Here is a 15,407-nt window from a genome sequence, read left to right on the forward strand (position 1 = left end):
CGAAACAGATTTAAAAAAAAAAAAAGGGTCTCACTGTTACGTGGACATCCTGGTGATGTCCACGTGACGCAAGCCAAGACGTGTTGCCACGTCATGACTTTCGTCAGTTTTAGTTTCTACTTTGTTCGACCGAAAGCCGACGTTTCGGTGGGAGCTACGTGCTGGCTGGACCATTCAACTGCTTCCCTTCATCGCCCGACCCCGCTCTTTGCACGTAAGTGTGGGCAGAACCGGAACCACGTGGGGAGAGATAAGCGTATGACTGGTCCGACGAGCACGTGGTATCCACGGCACTTTTGGTACTTGAAGTTCAAGGGTCAGAGAGTGAAGTGTAGTGTCAAGAAGGGGGAGGTGGGGAAGAACGGTGGTGCGGCTTCTGCGTTTCTTTGTGCGATTACTAACTGGCCGCTAGACTAATATTTTGTTATCCTAAATGGCGACGTAAAAGGAGGGCTTCTTTCCCCCTTTCGTCTTGCGGAAAAACGGCGAGGAGGAAATTGAGGGGGGTGGTGAGTCGTCAAGCACTAACCAACCACTCCTCTTTAATGCAAATACTCCTTGGGGCCCGAAGAGTATTTGTAAATAAACAAAGTTGGATGGCATATGCTATGGCTATGGTGTTGTAGGCAGGTGGTTTGTCGGCGATTACGTAACTCCCCTTGCATTTTGCTTCAAAAGACGGGAAGTTCACTTTGCTTATGGTCTGTTAGAGGTTAAATTAAGAACAACAAAACAAGCTCCTCCCACAAAGCCCTCCACTCGTTCCACTTTAGCAGAGTGAATGCTGGAGAGGAGGCAAGCAGAGAGGAGGAAACCACCAATCGTGGTAAGCAGAAAGCTTCGGGGGAGGGGCGCGACCCGTTATTCTTACCCCGCAACACACTACTATACAGTCGCTTAAATTTCTCCTTATTTCCGGCCAACGCACTTTTGTTTCATCAGAATATCCGAAAAGCACGTTGCAGCCAGTCCTTAAAAAATTGTATGGTGAGTGCATAATTTTTTTTTTTAATGCACTGTCGTAATATTCCGACTGCTCCTAATAAATGCACACAAAACACGCCATGGTTCGAACGCCGAACGCCAGAGCTTGCGCGAGGAGCGGACGACGCTCTTGCGGATAGAGACCAAAGGCGGCTGGGCTTTGCATCTACCCACTGCTTTGGCATCCCAGGTATCTTGGGTTCAATCCCCACCCCTGCCCGTTTCGATCTGGATGAGCATTGTACCGGCATGCGGTCATGTATCACTACTGCGTAATGCACGTTAAAGACCTAATGGCTAGTGGTTGTACTACACTGGCTACACTTCTCATCCACAGCTAGAACACCCCTCACCTGTTGACGCAGACCAAGTTCTAGGCTGTATAATCATACACACAACCAAATTTTTTTAGAAATGCATGTTTTGTGAAAATTTTAGATTTGTATGTGCAGGTGCCGATTTTTGTGATTTGTTTCACGGTGCTAGGATTCAGTGTGAACACCCTATAAATTTCAATTAGGGCAGCGAAATTAATAAATTAGCTTAATGAACCAATTAATAACCTAATTGACGACTAATTTCTTAACCCATTAATCGGTCCAAGGTGGACCCTTTTATGAGCTTGTCACGGATTTAATGTGCACCTGTCACGCCTCCATCTGTTTGAAAGAGTGTTCAGTGCAGCGCGGCTCGCTGTTGTTGAACAAATAACTCACTGCATCTGGTAAACCTAGGTAAATAGATAAATTGCCATGTTTGCACAGGCAGCAGAATCAAACACAAGCAAATTTCTAGCTTAAATCTATGTCCTGCTGTCTGTATTGTTATTTATTATAATTCTGAAGGAGGGTCAGTAAAGTTCATTAAATATACTATTTCTGCGTCACAATAAATCTCTGAAATTGTGTTGCTCACATGGCTATATTCATTGTTTGCTACACTCGGACTCCACACTAGACTAATTAACTGATTAGTTCATCACTACATCTCTGCCCTAAATGATATTCTGACCAAATATAAATTAATAAAGTAATGCTGGCAAAGTTGAAAAAAAGCGACCTTCAGTAAGCCACCGCGGCATTTCAAGACTGATCACTTCCAAAATTCAGCAATAAAGAGCCAACATAAAAGCAGGAACAGAGCTATGAATGGCATAGTCTGTTATTTATTTAAGGTCTAAATACGAGGAAAGGTTCATTGAATTTCACATAAATTCTAAAGCTATCAAATCTATAAAACAGAATAATAAAATACCAGCCAATATTAATATTTTTTATCTTCCACTCCGCCGAACCAACTTGACCGAGACAACAAGAGAGAGCGTCAAAATAAAAACTAACAAGCGTGATGAGCGCATGCCGTTACTGCTGCATAACAAAATATAGTAAGTACTATATACAGATATATATATATATACAGTGGAACCCCGATTACACGACTTTTGCAGGACCGGGCGAAATCGTCGTACATTCCGCGAGCTGTATCATCCGAAAGAACAATAATTACAAACACAGTGATCGGCCTCACGCGAAAAAAAAAACAAGCGGAGGTTTTAAATTATGTCCAAGCTAATAATCTGCTGTACTTTGATGAAGTAAAAAACCGTCGGAATGAGAGACGAGAGAATGATGGGATGAGCGGAGCAAGGACGGAATGTGAAAACGCCGAGGCATTTCATAACCCAGGGAGGAGAAGGGAAAGCGCCGTCTACTGTTCCCACCCAACGCAGCAGCTGCCTTGGGCTGCCGGTGGCGTGCTTTTGGACCCTCTAAAACGGCGCACAGAACTCTTCCGCGTTGCCGTGCCGCCGCCCCCCTCCTCAAGCAGCCATTTAATGCCTCGCGCATTTCCCACCGGAACGTCGTAAGACGCATAGAATCACGTGTCATGAAAACCAAACTTTTAATACATTACCGTAGGTATTTCTATGGGGAGGTTGTCGGGATTGGGCAAATTCATCATAAATGCGGGATGTCGCATAAACCGGGTTGCATGATCGAGGTTCCACTGTATATATAATTAATGTACATTGTCTGGTTAGTACATAGCTAGACTGTTTCATTTTGGTTCCCTCCAACAAGACCAACTTGGACGGCTAAAGTACACATCACGAAGAGCAGCATGCTAATGTCACCCGAAACAACCTCTAGGCACAATGAATTTTGCAGGGCTCTTTTAACATGAGACATCATAGATTCATCAGCTCAGCAGGGCTCTTTTAACATGAGACATCATAGATTCATCAGCTCAGCAACATAACAAATATCAAACATTATTTTCACCATTGTAACACATCACCAACCACAAAGGATCTATGTCGATTCACATGTCTGCTTAGGTGGTCACACCGCTTGTCAGTAACCATTTTGAATCACGGCTATAATCATCAACGTGATACCCCATTAGTGAAGAAAATTTCGAAATGATAAAACTGAACCCGCATAAAGTATGAGTTGTGTTCTGATGTAGAGAAATATTGCACACAATCTAATTATGTTTATACAGGAGCCATGCCATGAAGCAATATTGCAGACACCATTACAAAGAACCAAATGTAATCATTGAACCCATGAATGCACAGTAAAGTTGGCTAGAGCACACATCTAGCAGATGACTAGAGCTGCTGCGGGTGGGCAGACAGGCATCCGGTTCCATCCTCGTGTTGGCAGTGGTGAAAAATTTGTCCATAGTTTGAAGACACAATGCGAGAAAAGCAAGGAGGTGGCGTTTAGCTCCGAGACAGTTCTGCCGCCGTTGCTTCGCTGGCTGCAGACGTGGATAGGGGAGTAGTCACCAGGAAGTTTGCACTGATGATGAGTGGAAACTTAAACTCCTTCTCTATGGTCAACACCTTAGTCTCCTAGAAAGAAAAAAAAAGGTCATTAGTATTGCAACTAGAACAATAGAGGGTATGGTGGCCAGTATCACCTATGATAAAGAAACCTGGGCATTTTTATTCTCGTATTTCGTTGCCACGTTTTGGTGGATTTCCTTTTTTATCTCCTAGAAAACATGTAGTAATTCTGTACCATGCCTAGCTTTTGCATAAAAAAAAAGAATTTTTGAAAAGTTTTTTTATATTTCTTTTTGCAAACATGACTTATCAGGTACAATTTCATAAGGCAAACAGACTTGTGCATGAATAGGCCTTTTGCAAAATCGAAGCGATCCTAGTGGCGTAGTGACGTGCAAAGCATCTTGGAAACCCATTGGTCACCAAGTTTTGGTCATGATTTGTGAACCTCATTTCATGACATCCTGTCACGACCAAATACAGTGCTCGCATTTTCGAATACAGTATAGACCACTTACAACGTAACCGCTTATAGTGCAGGACCGGGTATAACGCGTCTTTTTTTAAACCACCGGTTCGCCTCCCATAGAACTCCATGTATTTACATACCGCTTAAAATGCCGGCGCGCGAAGGGAAATACCGGTTATAGTGCGGTTTTGGGAACAGCGCGCCGATTGACCGGTGCAGCGAGCATGCTTCCCTGTGTGACACAAGATAACGGCGCGAGCCGCAAGCGGCACTCGCGGGCCAAGGAGGTTGTTTGAAGAAGCGGGGAGAAGCGAAGAGAGAGGCTTCAGTTGCCATAGCAATGGAGGGACGAACGCACGTGTCGTTCACGTGCGTGCGTCCATAGAGTTATTATTATACGTGCGTCCCTCCGCTGCGTTGGAAACAAACAACCGCAACGACAGACCAATCGCAAGTCGAAGAGAAGTGTTCGCGCGCGTTGCACGCCGGTCGCGGGCCGGCTGCTTTTATCCGCGAACATGGCGTCGGTTGTGATCATCGACGTAGACGGCATGGTGGAAGCTCATCGTTCCGCGTAAAAGCGCTATCCTTGACTGTGAATTTTCGCTGTGTGTCGCTATGATAACCCAGCATGTACTAGAAGGGAAGATCCACCTACTCGTGCGGCAATGTTGTGGCGGCGCTCTCAAGATGGCAGAAACGCCCGTGTCATCGTGTTTGTTTACTTCGACTACAGTTGTGCTTTCTAAGCATTTGTGTTTTCAAACATCGCCTGGATTTCTTATTTGGAGCATTTCATGCCTGTGCTCAAGTTGAAGGTATTACTGGCGCGTACTGTATAAAGGATGCGAATTTTCACGCGTTTTCATCGCCGGAGAAAAGTGATTAGGGTTAGCAATCCTGAACGCTCGCAACGTCCGTCCGCAACCCGCGACGCCGTTAAAAGGCTGCGTCAGGCAAAAGTCACTCATTTCTTTCAAAATAGGTGACACACTTGAGAGAGAAGTGTACTAGTCTGGTGAAATAAAGACTTTCCTCAAACTAAGCTTTATTTTTCATCTAATATAAAATAAATTGTTTTACAAAGGTAAGTTGTCTCATGGCATGTATTTTGGCCTGAAAAATTGATGTTTTTATTGGCCTCGAGATCGACCTAGAGGTGGCGCTACGGTCGCGCTATCATCATCATCAAAGCGGGGATAGGAGAACGGCCGCCCCATAGGCGCTCCACGTTCGCGCGCGAGACGGCGGATATTCTTGCATTTATTTTGTCGCATACTATCGGTGGGAAAACAATTCTAGCGGAAAAGGATGCGGTACTGTTCGGTGCTTCAGTGAAGATCAAATCGTGTTGCAAGCGTGCGGCCTAAATTTATATAATCGCTTCTGTGGGTGCGTCGTCTGCTCTAGGCAGACGTTGGAAAGCATGGATCACCACGACTGATGCCTGTCTCCGGCTGAACTGGAATATTTATGTTAAATATTTTTTTTTTCTTTCTTAAATGGATGTATTGGCTCATCAACGTGGCAATTAAAAAAAAAACAGTAATTCTAACCCAGATAACATAATACTGGTACTGTGGGCTGTGAAATCGCAGCTTCTATGCTTTTTTTTAACTTCTAGATTTTGCAGTAATATAAATATTTATAATGAAGATAAGTTAGCGCCGTATTGGAAATTACCATGCTATTGAGTTCCTCTGCCCTTTTACTGTGCCATAGTGTGGATAAGTTTTGTGGAGTCTGAACAAATCGACTGCGTTGCGATGAGGAGAGAGTCTCTTCTAGTTAAGATCTGCATACTGCACGGTTGGCAGGACAACTGAAACAAGTGAAACAAACTGTTCTAATATATCTGCCGTGGCTGTAATAAAGGGATGTGACCGAGCAACGCAGCAGTGTTTCTGTTATTAAATGCTTTTCTCGGTAGCGTGGTTTCACCCGCTTCAATTTTCTTGGTGAGGGCCGCGGATGTCAAGAGGCTACTACTATAAATTTCTGGCTAAATAATCTTGTATTCAAACACAGTAGACTCTGCAAACCCAACAAACGACGCGCACCACAACACAGACAGCATTGGCCGCACTGATACTCTTTTACTGATAAGGGCTAGCGAGGCTTCACGAGAATTTCCGATCACCCTCCGCCCTCACCTAACGTGAGACTGGGCAGTTCATCGATGAACTTTCAGATTATTCAAGTAATGCTTTAATTCAGTGTGTCGAACCGAAAAAAATACGGGTTCGGTTATGGTTCAGGTTCAGGTAAATTTATTTTGTTCCGGTTCAGTTCCGGTTCGATTAATTCGATCTGCGAACCGGTTCGGGGCGCTGAACCGGTTCGCGAACCGGTTCGGAAATTTTAAATGATAAATTGCAACATCAAAATAAATTACAAATAAAACATCTGAAATCAGCACATACGAAACGGGATACATCGTAGTGTAAGGCTCAGGGATTTCTACCTGGAATTGTTTCTTTATGTGCACTCAAAGGTAACCTCACCGACGTTTACGCATTCGGACTTCATCTAATTGGGTCCGACGCAGTAGCTGTAAAATCCGCGACCTCCTTACAAACCCACTTACAAGTAGAACTCGCTAACTATCCCGCCACCTCGGCGTGTAAGCAATTGAAGGAACAGTGGGGAGAAAATACAGCTTTCTTTATTTGAACTAGCCTTCGTACCTCAAATTAGACCCTTAAAGAAGTTTTCATTAAACAAGATACGGAATATGAAAAACACTTCACCGAACGCAACGCCAGAAGGACGTAATAGGATAAATATTAAAACAGAAGACTTCGCTGTCTCACAAATACGTTAGCTTTTAAGTGCCTATACGAAACCGGATGCATTATTATCAAACTCCACAGCCTTTTCTTTTCTCATTCCGATGGAAGCAAGCTTCAAGAACTCGCGCGTTCTAGAAACGTGTTATGAAATGAGCACACAGCAGCATTTAGGATTTACGAGATTGTAGGAAAATGAAATCCCGTGACGCAATTTTTTTTTTTTTTTTGCACAGCTTTTCAATTTTTTTTTTTCGTGCAAGCCGCGACCAGCGCAATACTGGTTCCTATGTCAAGATTCATGGATGCAGCGTTTGTCAAGATTCATGGATGCAGCGTTTATATTCCTAAGACTGAGTGGAGAAGAAAAATATGTAAGCGAGGTGTGTGTCAGTTGACGGCACTTAAAAAACAAATGGCATTGATAGCACATTCATTGTCAACAGCGCGTGGCTGAGCCGTTTTGAGATGAGCCGGTAACCGTTTTTTTTTTCCGGTTCAGTTCCGGTTTGGGTTCATCGCAATAACAATATAACGGTTCGGGTTCAGTTCCGGAAAAAATACCGGTTCGGTTCAGGTTTTCGGTTCGGTTCGGTTCCGGTTCGACACCCTGCTTTAACTGCACTTTTTTTTCTGCCGGTTAATTGGAGTCTTGTGCTCGAGAAAGTCAAGAAGGAGTAAAAAATGCCTGCTTTATTATTTTTGGCGTCTTTATTTCTTTTGTGACACTGGCTTGCACGGTAAACCACTTCAGAGTGCTTGTCATTCCACCGAGGGTGATTATACTGTTTAAATAATAACTTTAAAAATATTTCATTTAGAAGGCTTCCGTGTTCATATTTATGTAGGACTCACAACGTGAAGTTTAGGATGAAATTGCAATATGCCACTCATGACATAGTAAAACCAGTAACAAATGTGTAGTTTTAACGTCTTTGACACGATATGACCGGCGAAAAATCAACATACGGATTTATTGATTGATTAGTCCATTAAAGGATAACGATCAGTCGGGTTAATTTTCTAATCAAACCACAGATCCACTCAACATTCAATACTTTATGAAAGCCACGGTTTGTGCGAGTAAACAAAAATATGTGGGACCAGCGATTGTATACAAACCAACACACTAAGGTTATGGAAGCTTCCGACTTATTAATAATAGCTTTGCTGAATTTCTACGCATGGGAAACGATAGAACACAACCTTTAGTAAGAAGAAACGGCAAGAAAAAGAAAACATTTAATAAGGAATGTCAAGCTCAGCCTGAAACGGGCTTGCCTCGTCGAGATCCATGCTTCTAAACGTGCGCCCGTAGCAGACGACGCACGGCGGTATCCCCGCTTTCGCGCGTTTCCAATTTCGGCCGCACGGTGGCGACACGGTTCGATCTCGAGACGAATAGCGCGGTACCGCTTATAGTGCGGATTTTCGCGACTCCCGCGACATACGTTATATGCGGTCTACTGTATGTGACATTCATAATACTCCAGGCATTGCCTACCAATATGCATAGAGTGCTGGGGCAAATTTTGGGGGCTCCCGACGTGCCAGAGCTTGTGCACAGATAAACGCAGGACTATGACAGCGTACAGAAGAAGTGTACAGGGCCGGTCATCCTGTTCCATCGTCTCCTCAGTGGACTTCTTAAATTATCCGTGAGCCGCGAGGCTAACGCTGCACTCTGGAGTGTTAGCCAAGCCGCCAGAAAGGTATGGGATGCGGCTAGACGTACTAACACTTCTTGCTAAGCCTAGCCAGGTCCTTGAAAAAGGGCGCCGACAAGTCAAAATCCCATTTCTTTTATTATCCGAAATGATAAAAAACGATGCCTGGACATTACCCTCAAAATTCGAAACTTGGGAACTCGGTATTTGTGAAGTAAAAAGACAATTCCCCAAAGCCAAAATTGAAGTTCTCGCGCGATCCACGCCAGTGCAGTGACGTCAAAGATTGAGTACCCCTGCAACTCGAGTCTCTCTCAAGCCTCCAAACCATCCAGACCCGAAGTGCCGTGTTCGTAGACGTCCCTTGATCAACCACTCTCCTTTGTGCGTGCCGCCTATCGCTGTGAGCAGACGACACTTCACTTTCGAGTTTGAAGTTTGAAGCAATCTCGAGTTTGAGACCGAGTTTGAAGTTTAAAGCAATCTCAAATTCTTTGAAACGGTGTGAGTTCGAAGAGAATGCATGGTGGACTCTTGTGAGCGGTGTGAGGGGCCATGTTGCGCCGGTTCTGCATGAAAGGCTGCCCCGGTGGAGTCGCAACCGAAACTATGGTACGCAAACACCAAACCCAGTTGTTTTGACCATTTGACGATTTCCTTTTCGCAGTCCGAGAAGTTCCTAAAAAGGGAACTTCGTCCGATTCCTATCATCCTCAGCGCATGCGCTGAGCACTGCCATGGTTCCCAAAAGAAGATAAAAAGCTAGGAGGCGACATCACTCCGGACCCTCATTTTCGGTATTTCAAAAAGAAGGGCCATAGTGCGCTCGCAATTGCTTTAAAATACATGCTTTACGAATGCCGCTATTAAATATTATAGGAATGTCGTTTACAAAGCTTACAAATTTCATAATCGACTACGTCACAAATATAAAGCGAGGAGGTGAAATGAGGAAGAGAAAAGCAATAAAAATAAAAAGGTGCGCGCGCGCATGGGAAACTTTTTTTTCACGTTGTGGTATTTTTTTTTGCGTGTCTATGACTAAACTTCCATCGTTTTAGAAAACAAAAAATATGACCTTTGGGAGGTCAGTGCCCTTTTAAGGCCATTGGAGGTCTGTGTTTCAATGGGGTCTCTCACGAAGACGAATGGGTGCAAAGAGAGCGTTGACTTTATTTACATGCAGTGCCGAGATGCACTACTTTGTCAAAGGGGCAATCGAAACCGAAACTATGCCACAGCTCTCCATGGAGGAGTGAGCGGGGAAGCTCAAAAGACGAGCTCTCGCGGCGCAAAGCTATTCGGCAAAGGGTTCGTCCGTTAAAGGGAAGATGGGCACTTCTAAATTTGAGAAAAAAACGCTTGAATTGCGTTCATTTGGCCTTTAAAATAACAGATGCTAAAATAAAATAACATATGCGACGCGCCGGAGAGCCATATGAGCAATTTCGAAATAGGGCTGAAGCCCCGCCTCCCTAGCCTTGGGCAGCCAAAAGATCCGTCGATGACGTCACGTACAGCGACTGTCTTTCGCGTTTTCCTCGCATTTAACAATACTTGCGCAGAAAATGGTTTGGGTATTCGGGTTCACGGGGTAAAAATACACTAGAATTCACTTCTAACTCATTTTTTTCAAGAAGCTCCGTAGCTTCCCTTTAAAGGTCCATTTAAGGACGCAATAATGGCAAGAAAGAAGTTAGTCTTGGCGGGCTCGTTCAAAGGTGAGACGATTTGGCCCAAGACTTATTTTCTGAGAAGATTTGTGTCGGCACGCCGGCCAAAGCGAATTGTAGTGTATGTCATGCAACGCATGCGTCTTTTGCTTACACTCAGAGAAAGGGAAGCTCGTTCTCTCTGACCAATGCAGCAGAAATTCCCCGAGACTTTCAGTCCCGCGAAATTACCCTATAGTTCCCGGTTTTCCAGGTTGGTGGACACCCTGTTTACTCTCGTGTCGCGGCCTAAGATGCTTTTACGTCGAAGGACGGGGCGCTCACCGCGTTCCGCGCCAGAGTGGCCGACCGCAGACCCGTGGAGGCCAGCGGGTGGGCATCCCCGTTGGGGCCGACCGAGAAGACGGCCAATCGGTAGAGGAGGTGCCTGCGGCCACCCACCACCGCCGACCGTAGGACGTCGGGTTCGGAGCGGTCGTTCCGCCGGAACTTGATGCTCCTGCACGGAGAGTACCAGATTGCAGGAGATCGCGTCCCCCAAACCCCCAAAGCGTGTGCAGGAATGATACCACCTATACTTCGTTCAGATGCAACGTAGAGAGCACTACGAGCCGTCGAAGCCAATCCAACGCAGCGTGAACGTCACGCGGCCCAAAGGCAACGATGCACGGGGTGCAAAGTCACATGATACGTACACAACGCCGGATTGGCTGGAATGACCTGTAGCTTCAGCCGCAGTTTGTCGTAGGGTGAAACGCAAAGTAGAAGACAACGCTTGCACATGATGTCATCGTTGGTGGATTTCTGACCCGCCCCGAGCAGTAAACACGCTGAAATTCAACGAGAGCATGTGGCAAAGTGGCAGACGCTTGCATCTTGGCGTCGCCGAGTGCTAGCACCCGCTTCAATGCATGAAGCTACAAGAGCTGCTTGTGGCAACGCGGATGCAAGATAGGCAGCACCGCGTGGATCCACCAGAAGAAACGTTAGAGGTACACCTAAGCACTTCCTATGAGTTGTGAATGCGAAAGCATACATGTCATTCTTCCACTCCGTTATTTCGTCTGTGGCTTACTTGCGTCGACGGCCGAGCGCGCGCTCTCTTCGCCGCGCTGACCTTGGGCGTGAAGCCACTGCCTCGCTCGGCGAACAGACGCTTCGTGTAACCGGTGCGCTGGCGGCACGGACACGCAGCACCATGGAGTGGCAGTTGTTTAAACTGACATGCAGCAGCCAGTGGGAGCCTTGTTCCTTGAAACTATGATGCACGCCAGCCAATGGGACCAAAGCCGAAATCCATCAGATTTCAGCTTCACTGCACTCCATTGGGAGCGGGGAAACTAGGTGCTGTTTAGCTAGGCTTTTCGCGCAGCTTCAAGGCTGGGAGCCGTCAGATCTCGGCTTCACTTGGAGAAGGGAGTTTAGGTGCCGTTTGGCGTAACTTCAAAGCTGATGACGTCGGCTCGCTCCATGGGAAAGTTAATGCTTTCACATTAAAAGGCACAGGCCTTCTCTTCTAGGTGGTATTGAAAGTGCAGCCAACCAAAGAATGGAGGATCCAAGTGGATCACTTGGCCCCTTTTACATAAATACGAACAAGCCAGTGTTAAGTGAAATATGAATTTCTATGTCACATTAGAGACAACGAAAGGGCAGGAGGAGGAGCCTAGTGGCACCCTGTTAGTACACAGTAAGATTCTGCCGATATGCTTTGCAGGAGACCACAGTAAAGATATGTTTGATACCAGAAAATGTCACTGATAGTGCTCTTTGGAGAGGGAAATAAGACAGGAAGCAACTCTCACACTATATTTCGCTTAGACATACAGGGTGCGGCCGTAAAAACTTTCACATTTGGCACGCCTAGCAAAAATCGAATTTCAAACATACATACCTGAAACTGGGCACACGAACGTCGTTTATACCAAAGTTTTTTGCCACTTTTTTTCAGACGTCAACTCGAGAGTAGCGAATTATTAGAAAGATAACAAAAATGGCAGACGTGCATTTCCTATGGCCTATACCCGCCCGTTCGCCGTCTGCTATCTAATTCGCGACGCCGCTCCCAGGTGGCGCACTCAACGCAAAAACGCAGGAAACGCCGCACGAAAGGCTGGTGTCAAGCGAGATAATCGTGATAGAAAGTGATTTTACCGAAATATGTGAATGATTATGCACTTTTACTTGAAATTTAGAAACTGGCGGCCGCCCTCGTTTAATAAAAGTATGTTCTAAAGCAGACCAACGTGTGTCTTCCTTTGTCGTCTGCTTATCTGTTGACGGGTCCGTTCCCGGTGAAAGCTCAACTTTGGAATCAAGAGTGCCGCTGCTGAGGCATCTTGATTGTTCCCATTTATTGTTTTTGTTGCACTATCTTTTGCAGTTATTATCAAGATATTTTCCGCGCCGCCCTGCGATGCCGCAATACTCGGCAAGTGAGTGTGCCCAGGCAGTCAAGTGGTACGTGGAGCGGAACTCGGTGACCACAGCACAGCGAAAATTTCGCACTGCATTTCATAAACGCCCGCCTTCACGCCCGACTATTTTGACTTGGGCGAATCGTTTTATGAGTGGAGAAGACTTTAAAAAGAAGAATCCAGTCAGTGAACGTGAGAGCCTGCTGAAAAATGAGGAGCTCATTGAAGCGGTGCTTGCTGTCTTCGAGAGCGACCCGCAATTGTCAACAAGACGAGCAGCCAGGTTGTTTGAAATTTCGGAAAAAAAGCGTACGACAGATTCTGCGAAAAATAATTTGCGCCCGTACAAGATGCAAGTTGTCCAAGCCCTGCACGACGGCGACAACGTCCGACGTTTAGAATTTTGCAAGGCCGAGTTGTTGCGAATTAAGAGCAACCCGGGGCACCTGCATTTTCTTTTATTTAGTGACGAAGCAAACTTTCACCTAGATGGACGTGTGAATCGCCAAAACAGCAGGATATGGGCTCGCGATAACCCTCATGCAGTGGACGAACGGCATCTCCATTCACCGAAGGTGACAGTGTGGAGTGGGATTTGGCGTGAAGGCATAGTGGGCCCCTTTTTTTTCGATGGCACCGTTAACGCAGATGCCTACTTGGACATGCTGAAAACGGAAATGCTCCCTGAGCTTGAAAGGTACCACATGACAAAAGAAAACTGTATATTCATGCAGGATGGGGCGGCTCCCCATTACGCAAAGAGTGTGAGGGCATGGCTCCATAACACGTTCCCTCGGCGGTGGATGGGTCGGGGATCAGATTATATGGACTGGCCTCCACGATCCCCCGACTTAAATATGTGCGACTTTTTCGTATGGGGATTTATAAAAGGACTTGTCTACAAGAAGAGGATCCCCAGCATCGAAGAGCTGAAAGAAAAAATTGAGGGCGCGTTCCTCGAGATCGACGATGGGATGCGCGAAAGGGCTTTCCTGGAGTACGAAGCTCGACTTCGGCTTTGCGTGTCTGTAAACGGCGGACACACCGGATCGGCCGAACCCTAGTCGTTTAAAGGGCCGCTGAAGCGTCAACATTATTTCAAATCGCCGTGACAGAAGAGGCGTATCAGAGGATGTATTTTTCAAGAATAAACAATTGAATGAACGCACAACTTCCACTACCTGACGGAATTTAAACTATAGTTTCCCTCTTACTTTCTCTCGTGCTGCTTGCCGAACGCGAAGAGCAAAGTAGAGGTCTCTGATAGAGGTACCAATGGGAAACCAGCAAAAGGACGACTATCTTTCTCAAATACCAGCCATTTTATCACCGGTCATCCGAAATGACTCCAGCGCCGTAAATATTGCTCCAATTAATATGATTTCTTTTTTTTTACAAAAATGTCTTGCGACATATGTGTTAATTATACCCAAACTGTATGGAAAAAAAATTACTTTATGTGCTACGGCGGCCCTGTAAAAATCAGAATGAAATGATAACTTAAAACGAACTTGTCTGCAACGGTAGCAGCACCGCTTGCTATTCCAGGCTGTAAATAAATGATCTCGTCGCATCATGGTGTCTTCTTGCTTGCATGACGATCTGTCAAAACTTGACTTGAAACAGGTAATTTCAACAATCGTTCATATATTTCGTTTAAATCACTTTTTATCGCGATTATCTCGCCCGACACCAGCCTTTCGTGTGGCGTTTCCCGCGTTTTTGTGTTCACTGCGCCACCTAGGAGCGGCGTCGCGAACCAGATAGCAGGCGGCGAACGGGCCGGTATAGGCCATAGGAAATGCACGTCTGACATTTTTGTTATTTTTCTAATAATTCGCTGCCTCCGAGTTGACGTCTGAAAAAAATAGGCAAAAAACTTTGGTATAAGCGACGTTTGTGTGCTCAGTTTCAGGTATGTATGTTTGAAATTCGATTTTTGCTAGGCGTGCCAAATGCGAAAGTTTTTACGGCCGCACCCTGTATATGGCTGCAGAAAACTACCATATTTGTTCAAATGCAGCTTGACCTGTTTAAACTTTTCTCTAAAATGAGGTGTCAAGCAATAATCGCTACCAAAACTAATGCAATTAATTCCTCGCATAAAAACCGACAAGTTTGTCCCTTCAGCACCAAAATATATTTAAATGTATCTCAAATTCATGAATAAAACCGGGAGACATTGTACTGTAGGCTCACAATAATTCAAACTCGGATATTTCATACTTCTGGTTAATTCAAACTAATTTCAAAATTTTGGTTGTCCTGCTGTTTTTAATGTATTTATAAGCCGCTTAATTCCAACGGTATTTTCATGTAATTCATACTTATTGTTCTTGCGGCCCCGTTGAGTGTGCTTCTTTCCGAGCACCGGTGCACTGCAGGGAGGCAACACCAGCGGAATTTGCTTCCGCGGGTGTTGCTTCTCCGCAGTGTACCAGTGCTCATTGAGAAGCGCACTCAACGGGGCTCAACCAGGGCGCACACGAGTTATGGAAACGGGCACCGCGTGGAAATCGCCATATCAACTTGCGCGGACGCAGTGACATGGCATAAGTCCACGTCACAGCATCCGCACAAGTTGCAATAAAAACTGCTGCGCGGTGCCCGTATC

General features: G+C 45.6%; 1 protein-coding gene across 1 annotated transcript in view; it reads right to left on the reverse strand.

The window, feature by feature from the left end:
• Positions 1-2,111: 2,111 nt before the first annotated feature.
• LOC8025455 (germ cell-less protein-like 1) overlaps positions 2,112-15,407 on the reverse strand; it is a 28,783-nt gene continuing 15,487 nt past the window's right edge. The window contains exons 13-14 of the mRNA XM_029976520.4: positions 10,701-10,875; positions 2,112-3,844 (exon numbers count right to left, since the gene is read on the reverse strand). Coding sequence (XP_029832380.4) covers positions 3,713-3,844; positions 10,701-10,875 — 307 coding nt within the window. The 3' untranslated portion in view covers positions 2,112-3,712. The remainder of the gene's footprint in view (positions 3,845-10,700; positions 10,876-15,407) is intronic.

The sequence above is a fragment of the Ixodes scapularis genome, unplaced genomic scaffold, assembly GCF_016920785.2.
Source record: "Ixodes scapularis isolate PalLabHiFi unplaced genomic scaffold, ASM1692078v2 PGA_scaffold3__209_contigs__length_174095766, whole genome shotgun sequence".
NCBI lineage: Eukaryota > Metazoa > Arthropoda > Arachnida > Ixodida > Ixodidae > Ixodes > Ixodes scapularis.